The 20,454-nt window shown below is 42.0% G+C and overlaps 1 protein-coding gene across 9 annotated transcripts in view; it reads right to left on the bottom strand.

Annotated features, from left to right (window-relative positions):
* Positions 1–17,228, bottom strand: part of LOC117487928 (sodium/potassium/calcium exchanger 2-like) — a 40,162-nt gene extending 22,934 nt beyond the window's left edge. For 3 of the 9 annotated variants that reach the window (XM_034136705.1, XM_034136710.1, XM_034136711.1), the window contains exons 1-3: positions 17,152–17,228; positions 15,080–16,124; positions 347–394 (exon numbers count right to left, since the gene is read on the bottom strand). In XM_034136705.1, coding sequence (XP_033992596.1) covers positions 347–394; positions 15,080–15,970 — 939 coding nt within the window. In that variant the 5' untranslated portion in view covers positions 15,971–16,124; positions 17,152–17,228. The other 6 variants (XM_034136708.1, XM_034136712.1, XM_034136709.1 and 3 more) reach the window with 4 other exon arrangements.
* Between the last annotated feature and the right edge of the window lie 3,226 nt (positions 17,229–20,454).

Below are 20,454 nucleotides of genomic sequence, written 5' to 3'. Positions count from 1 at the left end.
ACCAGGAAGACTCTCCTTCTGCTGTTCAACCTTCGCAATCCTGGTGAAAGGTTAACACTCTGGCATGCTTTTTTCCCGGAAGTTTAACAGCATTAAAAAAGAGTCTTGTAAACACATGCTTCTTCCTCGGTTGTCTTTTGCATGCTGCGTGCAAAGTGTAAGTGTTGTAACAAGGCTTCAGGAAAACAGAAGGGGAGCTACTCTCTGAAGGCCGGGGATAACAGTGTACATGTCGTCTTCACAGTATGGTGGGGAGAAACACAAGTTGTGTCGCTACATCTACACAGAAAACGGGGACAAACACAGAAGCAGACGGGAAGAAGAGTGTCAATCAGACCAGACCTACCGACAACTTGCTTTCATCCTCTGGCGTCACAGGAATTGTCTTCTCATCCAACACAGAGAGAAGAACAAGTAGAAGGGGGGAGAGGGAGAGAAAGAGAGAGAGAAAACAGGACATAGATGTGAAGCATGCCGCACACAACCACACAGACAAGACGAAAAGACACTAGAGAGACATTACAGTTACAGTGATGTGACGACTGACTGTGATGTAAGAGGACGAGACTTGAGTGACAGATTCCTCCCCCCCCCACTGTGCCTGCTGACGCAGTCACTCACAAGCTGAGCAACATCAGATTGTCTACTTGGATTTCCTTGAAATACCCTCAAAAATAGCATTTCACTAGTGTTATAGCAGAATGTTTATTACAGCGTATTTCTGGTATATTCATTAATGTCACATGGTATAAGCTACAGTATAGTGGACGGTGTGTTTTTCATTTGGTTTGCCGGAAGGAGGTGAATCAACTGAAACTCTTCACCAGCAGTTGTATACGTTGGCATGTGTGGTAGCTGCTAAATAAGGTCATGAAATCTGGGATCATGTAGAACTCAGAGGATGCAACATGTATGACTGTATACGGTTGGAACATCTCTGCCACGTATGCTGTTTCAAGTGTATGTTTGTGTGTGTTTTACATGTATAAAGCACATGAGATCTTTCTGGTCTAGGGAGCATTGCTGTAGGTAATGTTTTCCTCGTTATTATTGATTGTTGTACAACGAAATAATAATTGATCAACTATAACTGTGTTTGTGTTTTATTGATTCCTCTCTGTTTCATTCTTTCCTGTTGTGAGTGCTAAATTGCCACAACATTTGCATATATTTTATATTCAATATTCCTATTTCCCATGCAATCCTTATGTAACGTAACCCTCAAACACGTTCACCATTTGTTTCGTAACTAACATAACTGTATCATTGTCTTTAATACAAAGTTACAATATCTAAAAGTCTTTTTAACTAAATCAAATAAACCTTGAAGTTAAAATAGCCTAGTTTTGACTCGAGTGGTCTAAAAACTCTGAAACTTTGTGTCCGTGCTGCCAGTTTTAACGCGATCACTTTGTGTGAGAGTGGGCGTGTCAAAGCGACGCCAGTCCTTAAACAATCCCTCAATTCTCTGCCATCTCATCGTGCCATGTGCAGCACTGTAACATCTATTTTTGAAACAAACGCCTTTCACCAACTGCCTCACTAAAGAGCGCTCACTTCATCTCCAAAATCGTGTGTGTGTGTGAAATAACGCTGAAGGCCTCTGTTTCGAGGAACGAACACAAAGCTTTTGTTCCGATCTTTGAATATCAAGTCTTTGTTCACAGCCTCCACATTTTTCGGAGAGGAGTTGTTCAAATGTGGAGGCACTGATGTGTGTTGTTGATAAAGTGCACAATGCCAAATGAAATGCATAACATTATCCAGTTTGATCTTGTAAGGGTTTAAAACATTCAGGGCAAATTGACACATTTGTAAACCCTGTGATTCATTTGTATGCTAAATGACGCTGCACTGAATATCAAATCTCTGGATAGAGGAGCAGGAAGGAGGCGTGAGGCGTTAGCTCCGGCTCATGAGGTGAAAGCTTAACATTAGTCCCAACATTCTGTATTTGAAAGAAGAAAAAGTTATTGTTTATGGCTCCTTTTGTTGATTTTATGACAAATGTAGCTAATCAAATACCTTGAAATAACTTTTATTGGGAGCTGGTTTCCTTTTGAGAAAAGTCATTATGAGTGTCAGTGTCCCAGTGTTTCTGTTTAACAACCCATAAATTACCATACATTAGGTTGGCCTCTGTAAAGTGACAGAATAATTACAGAAATTAGGGAGCTGAAATTGGCCAAAAACGAAATGTAGCAGCTGAGCTAATCCACACATTTTCCAGCAAGCTATTCTGTTATAACCTCATTTCCCCACCATTTCATATCTTCAGGGTAATTCCCTGCACACTTGAGGTATAATAACTCTATTTAAACTCCACATCACCCTCCCTCAAAGGCAAAGTCAGGAGGGTTAGGAGGGAACAGGTGAACGTGCCAGATAGAGATTACGCTGCGGGTCGCTCATTAAGCCAGCGTTAAATATTATGACTAATAATCACATAGGGAGATTAGTATGTTCTCTGGAGTTTGTGTGTTCCTCTAATACCGGCAGCTCTGCCTTCCAGTAGTTACGTAACGTCCCATCAGGATCATTCTTGGAAGAGGATCAGCTGAGGGAGATAAATGTCTCTCTGCAGCCGCATGCATGTAAGGCCGTGTAACAGGGAATTATCGATGGAGAGTGTGACATCATGCAAAAATACTTCCGCTTTCAACACTCAAATTGCCAACAGCTTAAACAGAGAGGGGGGGGGGGGGGGGGGGCTTTCGGAGAAATCTGGTGAAAAACGCTGAAAGCAGAACTGGTAGTCCAGATTTTCAAAACATCATCCGCGGATTATATGTCTTCAATTTGAGGGCACAAAAGGCTCTATTTCTGGATGGTACCATTTGCATTTCCTTTATGCTACGACATCCAAGCCAAATGACACAGGAGAATGAAAAGCTTTTCTTACACTTTATCTAGTTTGATTAAATCCATCGTCGCTGTTTGATCCTTCAAAATCCTTAATATACTCCTTAATATACCCTGGATACATAAGGCGTGTGATAACGGTAATCAGTGTTACATTACATAAATCTTATGAGCCACTTTTTGAATCACTTTCCCTTCATTTCCTTTGCAGGGCAGCTTGGTTTTCTGGCAGTTGGCCGGGAATCAGATTCCAATATCAAAATGTGGATTATATGAAAGCCAGGACCAAAATATTATCCAACTTTAAAACCCAGCCTAAGTAAACTCTTACTATTAATTGTAGCTAGCAGCACTAAATCCACAATGTGCTCAATCTAGCAAGAAAGGGGCCTTTTTCTAACATACTACCCAGCCTAGCTCTAATAGTGTTTTTTAATGCTTGTCACAAGGAAATGTAGAGAGTAATAACGTGCAAAAGCCAGAAATTAATCGGGACTGACGGGTGTGTGGTGACAAAAGTGACGTTACTGTAGATCTGAAGGCCTTGCATGAGAACTTCTGACGTATTGAAGCTGTAGTAGATGTGGATATTCTATAAATAAAGCATCTGAGGGCCTGTGTGTGTAAAGATATGTGAAAAAGCTGACTGCATGTCTTGTTAAGCCAACTTGCAAAATGAAAGCACAGCTCCGGGCGTTTTTTTTTTCTGCCACTGCACGTGCTTACAGTAGGCAGCCTGTCCGTCAGAGCATGACAGAACAGCCGTCGAGATGTGTCCATCTAGATTCATTCGTGAGAGCTAAACTGTTGAACAGCACGAATGAGCGTCTCCCTCTCTCTCTCTCTCTCTCTCTTCCCCCCCCCCCCCCCTCCCCCGCTTTGCCTGGAGACGATAATGATGATCTTCAAGGAAAGGAGGGGAAAAGATGCACAACAAGTCAAGAAGCCATCCACTTGCTAATTAGTAACCCCTTCATTTTTCTAACAAGCAGAACTAATTACAGGAGCTGCCACCACGCTGATTTCCCACAAGGCAACGCTCGCCAAGACTAAGCCAAAATTGCTTCCTCTTACTCCCCCCCCCCCCCCCCCCCACCCCCCACCCCCTTCCCATGACTTTTGGGAGTCAAATAGGGGAATAAAAACTGCAGTGTCATGTTTGCAAGTAAATGTAAATCACCCAAAGCTGTTAGATCAGGAACAAGACATTTCAGTCACAGTACGGCATGTTCTTATTGTAAAGTCACTTTCTTTTGTACTACTGCTACTGAATCCTGACTGTATAAAAAGGTTCCTAAAGTGATTTATCCACCAGATTAAATTTAGACTGTGCTTGTAATGTTTTAGCGGAGTAAACACAAGAGGTAGAATAATGACCTTATGCAAAAAAGACCTGATCAAGTCTGTCTTCCCGTCAGATCAGAGCCGGTTTTGATCTGTAAACAATAAAAGGCTGAATGGGGTGCTTTTTTTCTAAGATTTAACAAAAGTTCTTATCCAGGCATCTACATTTATATTCTGCCAGCGTGTCCACTGCATCAATCTCTACCTCAGAGGTTTTTTAGTTCGCCTCTCCTGCATTAAAGTTATTTATTGTCTTGTTTCCCCGGTTCAGCTGTTGTCAGACATTTTCCTAACAGGGTAACCAGACCAAACTCAATCGTTGGCTGTACCGTAGTCACCCCGAGGCCACAGGATAGTCCTGGTTTTACCGGGTATCGACTATAGGGAAAACATGTCTACACTGTAACTCACAGTACAGTTCTCCCTGTTCTCAGTACTGAGGCAAATTAGGGCTGGGAGATAGTTTATCGTCTTTTAAGTGAATAACATCAAGAGAAAATCACAGTATATCAAGATGTTGGTGGAGAATACTGTATTCAAATGTGGGCTAAAATAAATTCTTAGTGTTTTTTTCCGACAGCAGTGTGCAGGATTGTCTTCATTCATTCAGCCTCATTGTTTCACTCTGCGTGCCTCAACACAACAATTGTGCTATGGGATTACCCCGGTGTAGTTAAATCAAACTATTGTACTAATCTGATTACTCTGTATGTGTGTGCATGCATGTAAACAGCGCATAGCTGGCTCTCTATTATTTATAATTTCCCCTTGGCGAGGTTTTTATCCATTAATCTTAAATTCTTAAATTATTTTTAAACTATTTAAAACATGCTTTATCATGATATATTTCCAGTTATAATCAGGAGATTTAATAAGGTATTCCTATGAACATCAATGAATGTTTGATTCTCTTCCCTGTCTCTCTTCGTGTCCCTGTGGCTAGCATGACTACCCGGTATGTATGCATTATGCACAGATGACGTTATGCATGACTTTATGTTATATAAGAGGCTGTAAACGTCCAGCTATTTCTACACACACACACAGACATTTAGAGCCACTGGCTGCTGAACATGAAGGGAAAACAAACAGAGCCTGTAAACTGAACCCATGGATCCAGAAGTGTGCTGTGTGAGGCTGGCCAGCATCTCAGATCGTTGTCAATGTTATTAGTGAACAGGAACTCAGCCGTAACATGATAAGCAGCTCAAGGTAATGGCTAAGTAAACATTGCTTGCTCTGCAACCCTGGGCTCGTTTTGACACTTTCCTTAGACCTGATGTGCAATGCATTCTGGTACGCATACTGTAGGACGTGCTGCGGGAACAGCTGATGAAGGAAGTTTATACTTTTAATGGACACAACGGTTTTGGTATGCTCGAGTTTTACTTGAAGCGTTTTCTCCAGTAGACCTGCTAACTCGTTTTATTTGACGTAATTGTAAAAGACAAGGCTGGTCAACAAATCTGAGCTAAAGAACGCAACCAAACTATTATTGAATAACTCAATATTTTCAGATTCTCCCAGCCTGAGCCCATTCTATAAATGTGAATATTTTTAAATATCCTAAATACAGCTATAGGCACTGCAGTTCTTAGCAAAAAGTTACACTAGCAAGTGTAAAAGTGCCTTTGTTATAAGACTGGCTTCAGCTGCTGAGTAATATACATTTGGAGCTCTTATGAAATCAGGATGGGTCCAGAATATACTTAATTGTCCATAATGAAGGAACATGTCACTTAGTAACAGTGTCACTTAGTGATGTGTTTAACAGTGTTTTAACAGTGGAGCTATTTGGCTTTGGATACACTCACTTTTTCATATTTCTGTGTGTGATTTGTTGACAATAAGTCAAACAGAAATTCACTATCCTTTAGTCTTGAAACTGAATCCAACGTGAATATAAATTAGAAAGGTTGTGGATCGCCATTGAACAATTTCAATTTGACAAATTCAAAGGCCTGCGGTCAGTATGAGTCAATATCATATGCCTATTTATCACAAATTTAGATATTTATATCAAACATTTTACTGGGCTCTTCCAGACATTTAAGTATAAAAAAATCCATTATTTTGAATATAAAGAATACAAATCTACTGTTATTCACCACAAAGTGCCATATGTATTATGTTAATTAAGAGCAAATGCTTATCAGTTATCAGAATTTCAAAGTGTATTTTAGATGTTTTCACTTAAAAAGACGTTAAAATCAATACAACCATCCAGATGATGGATGGTTGGACAGCTATTAATTAGCAGAATCATCAACCAATTCGGATTTGTAGTTGACTCTCCTATATGCTGCAACTTTGACTCTCCTGCACCTCATTCACATTTCCCTGACCACTGACTTGCTTTGTTGTTTTGTTGCATTGTCAGCAGGTTGCCAGACAGTCACACAGAAGACCCTGATCCTGGGGCGGAGGTGGAAGCGTGCAGAGGAAGCGTCACATTTACAGACGGGTAATATGCTGATAGAGCCCTTTCAGGTCACCTTGGTGGGCTTCAGTGGGTGGGGTTGGCAGCCTCATGCATCACACATCCATCAGTGATGGACGTAACGAATGGTGACCCTCTGTGACAGTAACAAAGGAGGAAAGGCTTTCGGCAGAATCACTGAGCACCAGAGCGTTTTCTACATTAGAGACCGTCTGATTGCAATCACTTCCATTTCAACCGTTTACTCTCTTAAATTTGGTTAAAACTGATCCGCCGCCAACTTTGAGATCTATACTGGAGCTCACAAATTACGGGTATTACATGAGCAACAACTCTGATGATTACTGATGTAATGTTCAGCTGCTGCGGCTTAGCGAGGCTGAAGCTGAGGGTCAAAAATCCCCCCAAGGAAGGAGTTAAGTATGTAAGGCCCGGCAGTCCTGGGCCACCTCCAAACATATGCACGCTTTCCCTGTCGCTGCAGTGTGTGTGTTATTTCATACACGAACAAGATAGGGATCTCGGCGTCCTTCACATGATGCTGTTACAGTGCAGTTACATTAGCTAATTCAACCCCGCTTTCAAAAATAGCCTCTGATCGATAAGGCTTTCAGTTTCTTGCAAGCCGCTACGTTTCACCTTCAGGGCTCTCCCTAAGGATAACAATAACAATCTCTCATTTCAAGTTTTCCAGAATTTCTTTATATCAGAGGCTGAAACTGCTAAATCTGGAAATGCGCAGGCCTTGACTTCCATGACCTTCAGCTACTGACTTAAACAGCACACTATTCATTCCAAAATGGTATAGCAAAAGAAAATGCAAAGGGCCCTTCAACCACATTAGCTCATTCAGAATCTAGTGATGTAAATACCTGCTAACCTCAGGAGCTAAAATTACCCTAAACAATAGACAAATCAAATAGAAAGGTCCTCAAGTGAAGACAGCTGTGAAAGCAGCAGACTGTCTAGGTCACATCAAAAGACACTCCCATTGAGCATTACAGACTAACAGATACATGATCTGGTCCTATTGAGATCCTCTGTGTGGGTCATAAAACGTATTTTCAGTCCATGCCAGGTCCACTGTGCTAGATTAAGGAAGCCTCTCTCATCAACTGTCTGCGTAATCTATTTCAGGAAACAGCCCTTTACTAACTGGATGATTTGCATTTGTCCCTTTAACCCTTCTCATGTTACAGCATGACTCCCACATGTCGCCAAAGAAAACTCAAATGAAGACTGGGATGGTGATGGGGTTGGCTTTACACGACAGATTTAAGCTTAATTGCTGTATTACCGAATCAGTTTGACTTATTTTCTTGAGCTATTTACAAGATATTATTGGTGGTAGCCCTTTTATGCCAAGAGCGGTGTAAACTGACACCATTACATTTCGCAAAAATGCAAAAGAGGAAAGGGTGAGGTTGAACGAGAAGAACTTAAACACAACATAGCAGCCACTAATATTCAAACTAAAGAGCAGTGAGGTGCTGTCCATGGTACCAGATCCACAGACTGGCTCCAGAGGGAACATATTAATCATTTAAGACTCAGGGAGAGCGAAACTTACTATTGTATAGCGACTTAACATTTTTTTGAACATTAACATTGATATAATATAAGAAAAGTAAATGTTATTGTGTAAACCTCTGTAAATGGGACAAACCCAATATGGCTCTTCCTTGCATATGTAATGATCGCTACAGGGCAAAAATAATAAGATCCATTGATGAGAACACAACATTGTGCTTTTTATAATTACAAAAACATTGTAACAAGTGACCTTCCAAGCAATCACAACAGTGCGTGAGTAGCGCGTGAAGAGCCGCTGTCCACTCTGATAAGAATGGAGGAGGAAGCCATACAGTACAATAACCCCTTCAACGGCAGCACCTGTGATGGAAATTGGAACTTTGTTTGCACGATTATTACCATTGAATGCAATTAAATTAATTTTGGACAATAGAAGGGCGCCGGCGAGGGACACTGCCAAGAGCTCGCAGAATAATAGAAAGCAGAAGAGACACGGGGAAAGAAGGAACTCTGCTTAAAAACCCTTTTTTTCCTAAACCCAACACTGTTTTGAATAGCCCGTCACTTCATTCTGTAGGATACCTTTATCTGTATTGACTGGTGTAACCGTGCGTTACAAAACCTCAAACAAAATTGAAAGCTAATTACTGGCTCTACTTGCGCCCTTCCCCCATTTAGACAAGGAGCCACAGCTGGAACAGATGATAAAACTTGGACTCTGTGAGATCAAAGTCATAGGATTTCTATTTTTAAATGATTGCAAAGAGGAGGTGTTTATCCCGGGGATGTTATATTCTGTGTGTGTACTGCAGAGGTGTGTGCAGACACACTCACCCCAGCTCAGCTCACTTTCTTTATAGTTCGCTTGATAACGTTACCATAAATAAAACCATTTCTTCACTACTGTCATGATAAACGGTTTCTGTGTTGGCTGTAAAACTGTCCTACTATTTTCTACCCATATCTCAGTAACCTTGGGCCTGAATGAAACCAGCACACGTATTATAGACTTCTACGTATTCCTCATTCAGTTTAAACCAAGGTCACTTCTACAACTTTCCTTTTAAAAAGTATACAAACATGAATTCACAGAAATACACAAATCCAGGGCAAGGGCACATACTGTTCGAATGACAATGAAAAAAGCAATTACATTTGTTTAAATCTCAGTGACCCACAATCTGTTTATGCCTAAGGTTAACAGTGAAGGTCATGTTTATGGTATTTGTACAAACCATACTCTTACTGTAATTAAAAATGGATATTTGAAAAGCATCTCTTAGAAATCAGCTGGAAAACTGCATTCCAGCCATGCCGTTTACAATTTGTTAAGAGTTCAGCAGTGCACATCTGGATTTTGCGGAAAATTAGGTAGACATCAGTCATAATGGGAGATAATCCCATGAACACGTCACAGCAGTCTCAGATAAACAGTTAGTGACGGAGTGCATGCAGTGCAGCCTGGTATTATGATGCATGAGGTGGGAGTTCACTCGGATTGGACTCTATAAATGATTAGTGCAACGTGCAGCATGTAACACCTGGTCTCATGTGTGAATATACAGAAGGTGTACAGCATCAGCACTGGTGCCCGCACACGTCTGAATTCACCAGGAGGAAGCACAAACAGCCTGCTGCCTGCACACAACCCGCTTTGTAAGTGATCTTTCAAGCGCGTTCCTGATGGAAGATCTCGCCTCTGTGACGCTATTTATAGCTTGGTAATACATCAGAGGTCGCACCTTCCATCTCAGCAGAACCAACATCTGCCTCGATACATACTGGCTAATCCAGCATTGACGATAGCAGCCACCTAATGTTGTGGAATGATGTAAAACCTTAACTAGACTACTATACCAGTATTGACCTCTTTGATTTACATAAAGAGGATATGTTATGCACATTTTCAGGTTCATATTTGTATTTTGTGGCTCTAATCTGACATTTTTTCTTGCTTTACTGTTCAAAAAGCTCTTTATTTTCTCATACTGCATGTGCTGCAGCACCTCTTATCACCCTCTGACTAAAACCAGAGCCCAGTCTGCTCTGATTGGTTAGCTGGCCGGCTCTGTTGTGATTGCTCAACCGCTTAGATATGTCTATCACGTAGAATGTGTTGGAGCGCTGGCTGATAGAAGTGTGAATGTTACATAGTGATATACTACAAATGTGTATTTGCGCCTAATAAAACGTACATCAGAGTCATATGATTAACTTAATTGACCTACTAACTATACGTTGGAAGGTTATGTTATCTCTTCAACCAGTGGTTGTTTGGTTGTTTGTGATGTGTTGTCAGATGATGTCACTCAAATGACTTTATCATCAATTCTGACCAACTCTGACTTTCGGTGTGTCACGATGTCAGTAGCTCGTCACTCTTTCATAAAGCCATAGAGTACAAAGTGCTGGCTAATCTGATCTGCCTCAGCCAGTATTTCAAAAGCAGCCAGTCAGTCCATCAGGAAACAATGAGAGGCCACGAGATAACAAGATAAGCCAGGGGAGAGCTGGTGAGGTGGACCTGAGGAGGGGGCTGGGTGCTGCATATGATGAAAGACCCCACTAATGCCATGACAGCCAGAGCAAGTCTGCACTGTTGCTCCTAATATATCCAAGCCATTTTAGTATGGTGGCCCCCGAGGGTCAAAACACAACATTTCACAAGAAAAAACTAGATGTTGATAAGTGAAGTGTTGTTTCGCATAATAGTATAGCGTCTCTGAAATTCTCTTTTGTGATTTTTTCCTCGTCAGACGTTTTCCTTGGAATTTTTGTCTTTGTTATATATTTCAAGTAGTTGTTGGCTTTTGACCCTCAGGGCTACTGTACAATCAGGTCTAAACTTAGCTCTTTAAAGAGAGGTTAACTGTAAAAAGGGTACATTATATTGTGTTATAATGGACTCAATATGGAAAGTGGTTAAGATGCCAGCTCTGATTGGCTTTGCTTACCGATGTGTGTTTTTGCACACAGAAATAAATAGAAAGGGTTGGACGAATGGTTGCTTCAGTTGCTGGAACACCATCAGTATGCAGCACAGCCAAATGTAGCACACACACACATCTGTTGTTTCTCAGTGAAAAATGGCATGAAAAACATGGAGCTAGTGATTTTCAAACTGCCCCATCTTGCACCGCCATGTTTTCCCAGCTTGTGTACGAGCTGCTAGCTCTATTGCGACCTTGAACTGTGCCTGCGGCCAGTGGAGTAAGGATTTACGGAGTGTATGCGTTTTCAGATGGTGGGGAGAAGGAATCATTCATTGGTGACCTCCTTTGGGCCTTCTGCACAAACCAGTGGTAAGTAATCAGTCTTTTTTTGCATAGGCCCGAGTCAACCATTAAGTCACTGACAACCCCACCAGACTAAGAAGCTTAACTGTAAGAGAACGTGCAACAATTACGAGGAGAGATACAGTTACATGAATCCATCTTTGACCCGACCACCCTCGTAGCTCTGAGGGCCAAGATGTATGACAGTGTAGTCACCCTTTGACATTAATGCAGAGGGAGGACTAACATGACAGATGTGTCAGAAAGCCAGCATGCTACATATACTGCAGGCAAACGCAACACAAATATACAAATTATAGCATTGAAAAGTCTCTTCCTGAATATTTTAGGATTAACAAAAAGGAGTTTTTGATATAATACTACCTCTGTTAAGTAAGGGATAATGTGGACTAAAGCAACGTGTGAGATTAACCAGCAGATAAGCACTCATTAGGGAAAGAAAGGGATTGACCAATCAGGCCAGAACTAAGAGGTACATACTGTATATCCTTCAAAAACAGTTTGGGGGGAAAGATAAAAATAGATAAATCACATTTTAAAATAAAAAGATCCAACTGTACGCTACTAGCCTAGCATCAGAGAGCCACAGTTAGCCACTAGTTGAACACAGTGGAGCGTTAGCTGCTAAACAGACATTTCTATACAAGAGGCAGTGGAGACCAAAACTGAGCTAAAACAAAGGGACTACATCAGGTGGCCTTAAAAGCCTTTGCTTTCCTATTTCGCTGTAATTCCAAGTGTGTCTAAGTGCATGGCACATTCATGGTAGTGTTAACTGGATTGAGAGAGATTATTGCAGATTACTTTTTATGGAGGCTGAACATCGAAGTGCTTTAAAACAATAGCTTTAAATAGCATCCACACAACGAGAGTTCTCTTCGTGTTGTATTGATGATGTTACAGCTCGTCCAGGGGCAATAGGAAAAATGACACCTCTGATCTGTCAAATGATTGAAAAGCAAGTCCTCCTCCCACCATTTAACGCTCTGCCTGGAAGCAATATCATCGAGGAAATAAGAGAAACAAAGCCAGCTATTTTTATGTTACCAGGAGCAGAACAAACAAGTCGCACAAACTAAACTTTTCATGTTAATAAAAAAAGAAAAACGCATTAGAAGCAGTTCTGCAGTGGGGAAAAAAGGCAGCTTCTACAATTATGAACAACACAATCCGACTCATGAGGCTGATAATCACTGATGAAGCATATTTAAATCATCTGCTAACATTAGAAAAAGGCGCTCCTTATTGCTCTCAGATTAAAATCTTACATCATCATATAGTTTGGATGGCCAACTGCCAATTTCTAACCTACGCACTTTTGTTCTGAGGTTGACACCATAACACCACTTCTGTTTCTGCCTGTAGCAGCAATGTAACACACAACTGGGACGTCCCAATATCATAATGCATACAATAATCTCAGGGAAGCCCATTTTAATCAAGTGTTTCGTTCAAGGGCATGGCGTCATATAACACTCTATGGTCCTTACAATGCAATACTTCACTCCTGAACACTACTGCGTGGAGGATTAAGGACACCTTGGAGCTCAGCATGACTGTGAAATGATTAACTTATATTAAAAAAGCTTCTTTCAGTTCATAGTAGTGAATATCCCTTAAAAATAGAAAGACAGTAGAAAGTTCTCGATCATTTTTTGCAGGACACTTGTCCTTGCTCTCCTGTTTTACCCTCCATTAGTCATGTAAGAATGTGTGCAAACACACACACTAAATTGCCAATTAAATCTTAAAATAACCCACGCGTCTTGAAATACACACGTCCCCAAAGTGTCCAAGCTTGATTAAGAAAAAAAAGGGTGTTTTGATGATTATATTCTAATAATATTTGTACTCTTCTAGTTCTATTAACCCTGTAACCCAGAGAGTACAAAAGAGGTTAGCTGACAACCTAGCAAGCAAAATAAAAGCTTTATCCTGTAACGTTGTACATGTTTTATTAATATATTTAATGTATTCTATGTTTTTAATGCAGGGTGCTGGGAGGGGCTGCCGTGACATTGTTACCCACAATGCAAGAGGGGAGAGAAGGGTCTGCATCTTAAAGCGTCGTCGGAGAAGAGACATGATGGGGTTTGATTGACTCATCTGCCTCGCACTATTTTTTCCCCCATCTAAAGTACCACACACACACACACACACACACACAACACACACACACACACACACACCACACACACACACACACACACACACACACCACACACAACACACACACACACACACACACACACACACACACACACACACACAACACACACACACACACACACACACAACACACACACACACACACACACACCACACACACACACACACACACACACACACACACACACACACACACACACACACACACACACACACACACACACACACCTAAGTACCCAGAATCCATTGCAGCTCAAGGTCACCTGGGTCTTTTCTGGCATTCTGCCTGTGCACCTCCGTTCTCACTCTCTTCCTGCACAGGAGCCATAAATCAAATGACTCACCAGAACCGAGGCTATAGACAATAATTACTGTTATGCTTGCTTTCATTTTAGCATTTCTGTTTCCACACTGCAAAACCAATGTCGATGTTGCCTTCTTCGAGAGCCCTCCCCCTTCCAACATTGTGAAACCTGCTGTTTAAATATCCTTTATGCACTCAGAATAAATCCCAATTTAATTAAAGCTTTACAATACAACTTTTGCAAAATTTCATTTCCATCTCATGTCACAAAGAAATCTAAATCCGTCTGGATAATCTCTACACCGGTATCAAATTGCACTGCAGTGTCTGTTGCCCTTAAGTGTCATTGAGGGGGCGAATGTTACGAGAGGTAATGATTTTTACGCTTCTTGTCTACCGAGTATTCACCGTTTGTGCTGTTGAGCAAAAAGTAAAATATTTCACTGAAAAACCTCCGCACTGAACCAACAAGACAACCGTGACAGTCCTGAAGCCATGTGGTTCACCTCAATGGGCTGCATGTGGTTTACATGTTCAAGCAACTATGTGAAAACCGCATCATTGTGGGAAATCTACTGTAAATTTGTTGGGAAAAAATTGCCTGAGATTTTCCAAGGGATTTGTTTGTCAGAACGGGACACAATTTGTAGAGCTTATCCCAGAATTACACATTTGTTTTATTAATCCCACGGTGGAGAACTGTAAGTCAGCCCTGTGCAGAATCTATTAAACTGCATTACTGCACAATGGTCAATTTAGTGGGTGAAATTACACCGTACATAACACCTACTGAGTTTCTGACTTTTCATTCCGAAGTAATGAACATGTTTGTGATAAGTCGATGTTGTATAACCTGTTTGACATTGCTTGTTGCGTACTGTGTGTTAGAAGTCTTATTTGAAAAAGCTCACTAACTTGATGAGAACAACAAAGAAAATCAAAATAAATTGGCTGCATTTGTGTGAAAGGATGAGTGTGAGTATCTACGGAAGATCAGTTCTATTAGCGAACATGCTAATACTCATTACTGCAACTTTCTTATATGACATTTCAAATAAAGTAGTATTTTCAGAGAAGATGGTGATGAAAGGAAGTGTGAGAAAAACAGTATGGATCAAGAAATCAACTCACCTTTGGCTGTACTTCTACTTCTACCACTTGGTTCTTGTGCATGCAACCCTTGACAAATCTCTCCACCGTGCTGTTGCACTTCATGAAGATCACGTAGGCGGCGTAGGCGGACAGCAGCGCTATACTTTCCCAAATGGAGATGAAGTTATCCAGGAAGAAGATGATGAGCATTATCAGATCCAGGATGTAGAAGGAGACGTCGCGGAACAGGGGCCACCAAGTCAGGTTGAGGATCTCCTTGGAGAAGATGGCGCACATCCCAATCACAAAGAGGATGTTGAAGACGGCCGAGCCTACAATGGTCCCGATGCCCACGTTGCTGTGTGAGATGAAGACCCCGATAATGGAGGTGAAGAGCTCTGGGGCCGAGCCGCCAGCCGCCATGAAGGTGGCGCCCGCTACGTCATCGGAAATGGTCAGCTTCTCCGTGATGACGGTCAGCGCAGGGACGAAGAACTCGTCGCACACTATGGCTAAGGCGATGAACATGTAGATCATGCCGAACATGTGGAGGACCACCGCTCCTTGGCGCCTCTCCTGAAGGGTGAAAAGGTCTGGAGGGTAATCCCCACTGCTCTCGTTGTTCCCTGCTGTAGATTTCATGGCTAGTGGCATGTCGGCTGAGACATTGGCGTCCCTCTGGTGTTGGGTGGAAAGAAGAGTCCTGTGGGGGGCCGACTCCTGGGGGAGCACCGGCTCACTGACCCCCCTTGAGTTCCAGGTGAAGGCACTGAAGGAGACAGCACTTAGGGCCACCAGGCTGAGGACGAACCCTACGATCCGCACTGGCCTCAGCTTCTTCCTCAGACAGCGGTAGGCGTGCCGCTTGCAGGCGGCGTCCGACGCCGGCCTTTTCTCTAGTGAATGCATGCCGGGTTGATCTGAGCCCATGTCTGAGCAGCGCGTGGGGTCCTCACTCTGAATGTCTGGGCGGGTTTTACCGGGGACAACACATGATGTTGTCTTCAGTTTCAAACAAGGGGAAAAGATTGCAGGTGCTTTCCAGGGTCTGGTTTGCCAAATGATGTCCTCATATTAGCCTCTGCTGGACAATGTCAACAGAATGCAGAAAATTAACATCGATAACATCAAAATATAACTAAATTAAAAAAGGCTGCTTGGTTATTGAATAAACAAAGTTGAAAGATTTCAAGATTTTTAAACAAAGGGTGATTAACTGATTGATTGTCATCTATTGTTAACCTTTAAATGAATTTAAAAAACAACAGTAATGTTGGTAGTAGTTATATATACACAATTTCTAAATCAACCAATGATTGTTGTTGTTGTTGTCAGTTACAAATCACTGTCCTGACCACTGCCAGAAGAAAAGGATCATAGATACTCAGAAATAAAAATTAAATAGTTAATTACCAGTTAAAATGACATGCAGGCATAAAAAAGGCACATTTTGAGTTTTAAAAATCATCCCATAGTTTTTGTATTCTCTCATAGCATTCTGAAATGGAACTCTCTAATTAACACAACACATACATTATGGAAAATATATTTTCTGAAATGAACATAACATACACACATTTTAGCATTAACCTCTAATTTAAGCTGCATTGTCCTTGTGGTCACTGTATGGCCACTTACATAAGCTGCATAACATTAAGTGTTTTCAGTGGTTTCCCTCACACGCCAATTTACAAATTCATCAGATTCCACACGCACGATGCAGCAAACAGACAGAGAAGCTCGTCTGCGCAGATCATCCTGCTGCTTTAACTATCCCACTGTTCAAATGTGACAACTTACAATCGGGAAACCTGCTGCTTTCACATGAGAAAAACACCACGAAGGCCGACGGTTTACTGTCATCACTTGCCTGCAGTCAGTGGTAAACGCTATGACGCTGCTGCTCAGGAAACACACAGAAACACACACATCCTGTCCTCCTGTTTGACTTTTAAATGATGCGCAGCCTGCACTGCCTGTTCCACACTGACAACTCTTCTGCCTGTCTGCCCTTCAATTGTGCCTTCGCCCTTCCAGCTGGATCATCCTCTGCGACCCAAACAGCCCAACATCAGTCCCCGTGGCGAGGCGCATGGTGCGGCGTGCCTTACCTTGAACAGAGGCGAGGAAACAGCCGCACGGCACAGCACCAGGTAGAAATTAGGAAATCCTCTCCCGTGCCCTCTTGCTCTCATTCAGCAAAAAAAAATGTGACCGGTTTGTGCTCTCCTACGGCAGAGGAGGAGCTTTGGTAGAGAGAGAGAGAGAGAGAGAGAGAGAGAGAGAGAGAGAGAGAGAGAGAGAGAGAGAGAGAGAGAGAGAGAGAGAGAGAGAGAGAGAGAGAGAGAGAAAAAAAAAACACGCTTTTCCAACTGCGCTCACCTCTCTCCCTCACAGCAGCAGCATCCCTCCTGTGTCGGATGAGAGGAGGAAAAAAAAACTGCCCCCCCCCCCGCTCGAAAAGACCTTGCTAATGTGGCAGAATATTGTGCTGGGCTGGGCTGACCACGTGAACAGCTTGATTTTTTTTTTTAAACTAAAGCCAGGTAAGCGGCAGACAGCGCATCCTCCCTGCTCGCTGCACGCGTTAGGAGAGAGGGGGGGTGGGGGGGGGGGGGGGGGGGGGTTTGGTGATGTTGCATTTTGAGGGAGGAGTTGCCGTGGTTACACAGCAAAGGCAGCCTTTCCACTGATTTCTTTGTTTTATGCCTGTGACGACGGAACAGGTGGACCTGCTTCATGTGTTCGTCTTATAGGTCATTTCAAGGTTACGTGCTGCAGCGTTAAGGTGCAGCATCATTGATTTTCTTTTCCATGTAATAATTATTCATCTTCTCAATTAGGGTATACATTTTATTTTTTTGTATTTGCATTTTAACGAAATGCCATGAGTTGCATAAGAGGACTGATGCTCCGATATGCTTACATTGTTTTTAAAAAGCCAGTTATCTTTTAGCATCATTTTTTGGAGAGGAGCTACAGTAGCTTGGCTCGGTCTGAAAAGTAACACAATATCCACCAGCCTTTGTAAAGATCGCTAACGATTACTGATTTATTTCCTCATTAAATAAGTATTAAAAGTACACATTTTAGGTTTGGGTGGGTTGTGTGTTGGGGTCTTTTTTTGCAGATTCAGGGATTTCCTGGAAAACGTTGTTTACGCTCTTCTGTTTCTGACATGGATCTTTTAAAAATGTGACCTAATCAAATCTGAAATCACCACACAAAAAAGGGTTAGGGTTCTGACTGACTCTTTAAGGGTCTGTAAAAGTTGCCATTGTTAAATCAATGAAAGCCATTTGGCTTAATTTTAACTACAAATAATAGGACTATATATTAATAAAAATGTCATCTGCTGATTTTATAGTTTATAGGTCCTGATATATATTCTGCATTCCCAGTACTAACTAAATAAACAAACAAGATAACATGTAATGTGTCCATTTTGGATTGGGTTGTGATTTGACCGAGCCAGTCTAACAGTTTTCAGTTTCGATGCTACGCTAGGCTAGCCTTTGGCTCAAGCTTCGTATGAAAGAGGTTTGGATTGTCTCTTCTTACTCTGGCAATTCCCAAATTGTTGAAGTATAACTAATATCTTGCTTGATTTCTTGGACATTTTTGGTTCCAATACCAAATGGGAAATAAAGGTCATGCATGATGTGCCTTTTATCTTCAGTTTGGGTATATCAACCAATCAAAGCCTTCATGTGACACAACCATCACAGTACAGCCCCGGGGGATGCCATGTTGGCCCCCCATGTCAAATAAAGCCACGCAACCACTTAGCATTAGTCGACAGGCCGAGCCCGACGCAGACACGCAATCTCTCTACAGTGGGACAAAGTCCGTGTGACACTAATGCCCTCCTGCTGTATAATAAATCATGATTTACTGACCTCATTGATAGCTCCTCTCCTCCTCACTGGAGTTTCCTCTTGTTACCTAACAGGAAACACAGAGGACGACAGAATTGACTTGAGTAACCTCAGATTATCAATAGTCCAATATTTTGTGACGACTATCCAATTTGATTCATATTGGTCCAGAGGGTTCAAGCCACATTAGCTAATTTGCTAATAGCTTTAATTTAGGAATTAAAATAAGTTCCTTTAAGCAATATTTAGATATTTTATAGGGGACACAAGGGGTTGGCTCGCCATTTTCCTAGCTTCTTCTTGGCATACTTATGATCTGGTCTATGGTCTATCGGCATGTTGTCCTCACTGATGGCTGTCATGTCAAGCAGATTAAAATGAGGGTTAAATTGTTGAATGAATATTTAAGGCAAGGTCATCAATCATGTGGTTGGGATGACTGGTCAGTGAGGCAGGGGTTTTGTCACTGAACAAACTTGAATTTGAGAAATAATGCATCCCCAAAAATATTATTTGTGTAAAGACTCACCGTGTTTCCTTGTATCCTTGAAGAAATAAAGTTAGCACAACAATAATACAAGGTAGCACAAGGTGAGTTGGTTAATTATTCCTTTTAGGGGCCATTCCTTTGCTGGATGACGTGATATTGGATATACTCATCACAAGGAGAGCTACTCAGCTAGTTAATATAGCGAATATCTTCATACATTTGACAGTTTAGGGAAACAACAATATGACAAAAAAGACGTTTCATCTTAAAATAAACTGAAACATTTGCACAAGTCTGAGTTAGGGTTATTTTTTTTAGATGTGTTGACCTTGTGGATACACCTGGCCCCAGACAAGTGTCACAAAGCTAATTTATGTTAAACGATACCTTCACAAAGCATGCATCTCAGTACTCATCATCATCATCATAAGAGCCTGTGACCCCAGCTGTTCAGAAGTCAATATTTTTGCCTATCAAATGATCTCCTGTCCAGGACCCGGTCAGCTCTTTTTCAACAATGGCCCCCGCTGTGCGCACCGTCGCGCCACCCCACTCCTGATCTGGCTGCATTTCCAGCATAAAAGTGATGACTGGTTACAGGTCATGTGGGTTGGGGTGTGGGGGGGGGTGGGGGGTAGAGGAAAGGGTTTTGATTTGTCTGAAATCTGTACTGTGACAAAAACAACAGAAATGTCCATGCTGGCCCTGCCCCCCCCCCCACACAGCCCACCCTCGCTTTGGCCTGGCAGCTAAATCCGAGCCTTTGTGTCCCACATAGTTGTATGGATTTGTCAGCAATGGGGCAGGGGCAGTGGGGATGATGATAACCAAGCACGGTTTTCCGGTAAAGACGAATGGACAATTGACTGAAGCAAGGCTTTAAATGTAATTTGTGTTAATAAATAAAGGGCAGTTTGGTCATGAAGAAAGCAGTGAAATTGGAGGGTCCCAAGATAAGCCTTTTCTAAGAGACTTGCTCCGGATTAGATGTTGAAAGCCTCATATTAGCAATCCCCCCCCCCCCCACCACCACCACCACCAACACC

Source organism: Trematomus bernacchii, unplaced genomic scaffold (genome assembly GCF_902827165.1).
Source record: "Trematomus bernacchii unplaced genomic scaffold, fTreBer1.1, whole genome shotgun sequence".
NCBI lineage: Eukaryota > Metazoa > Chordata > Actinopteri > Perciformes > Nototheniidae > Trematomus > Trematomus bernacchii.
This window is presented reverse-complemented; position numbering and strand designations above follow the sequence as displayed.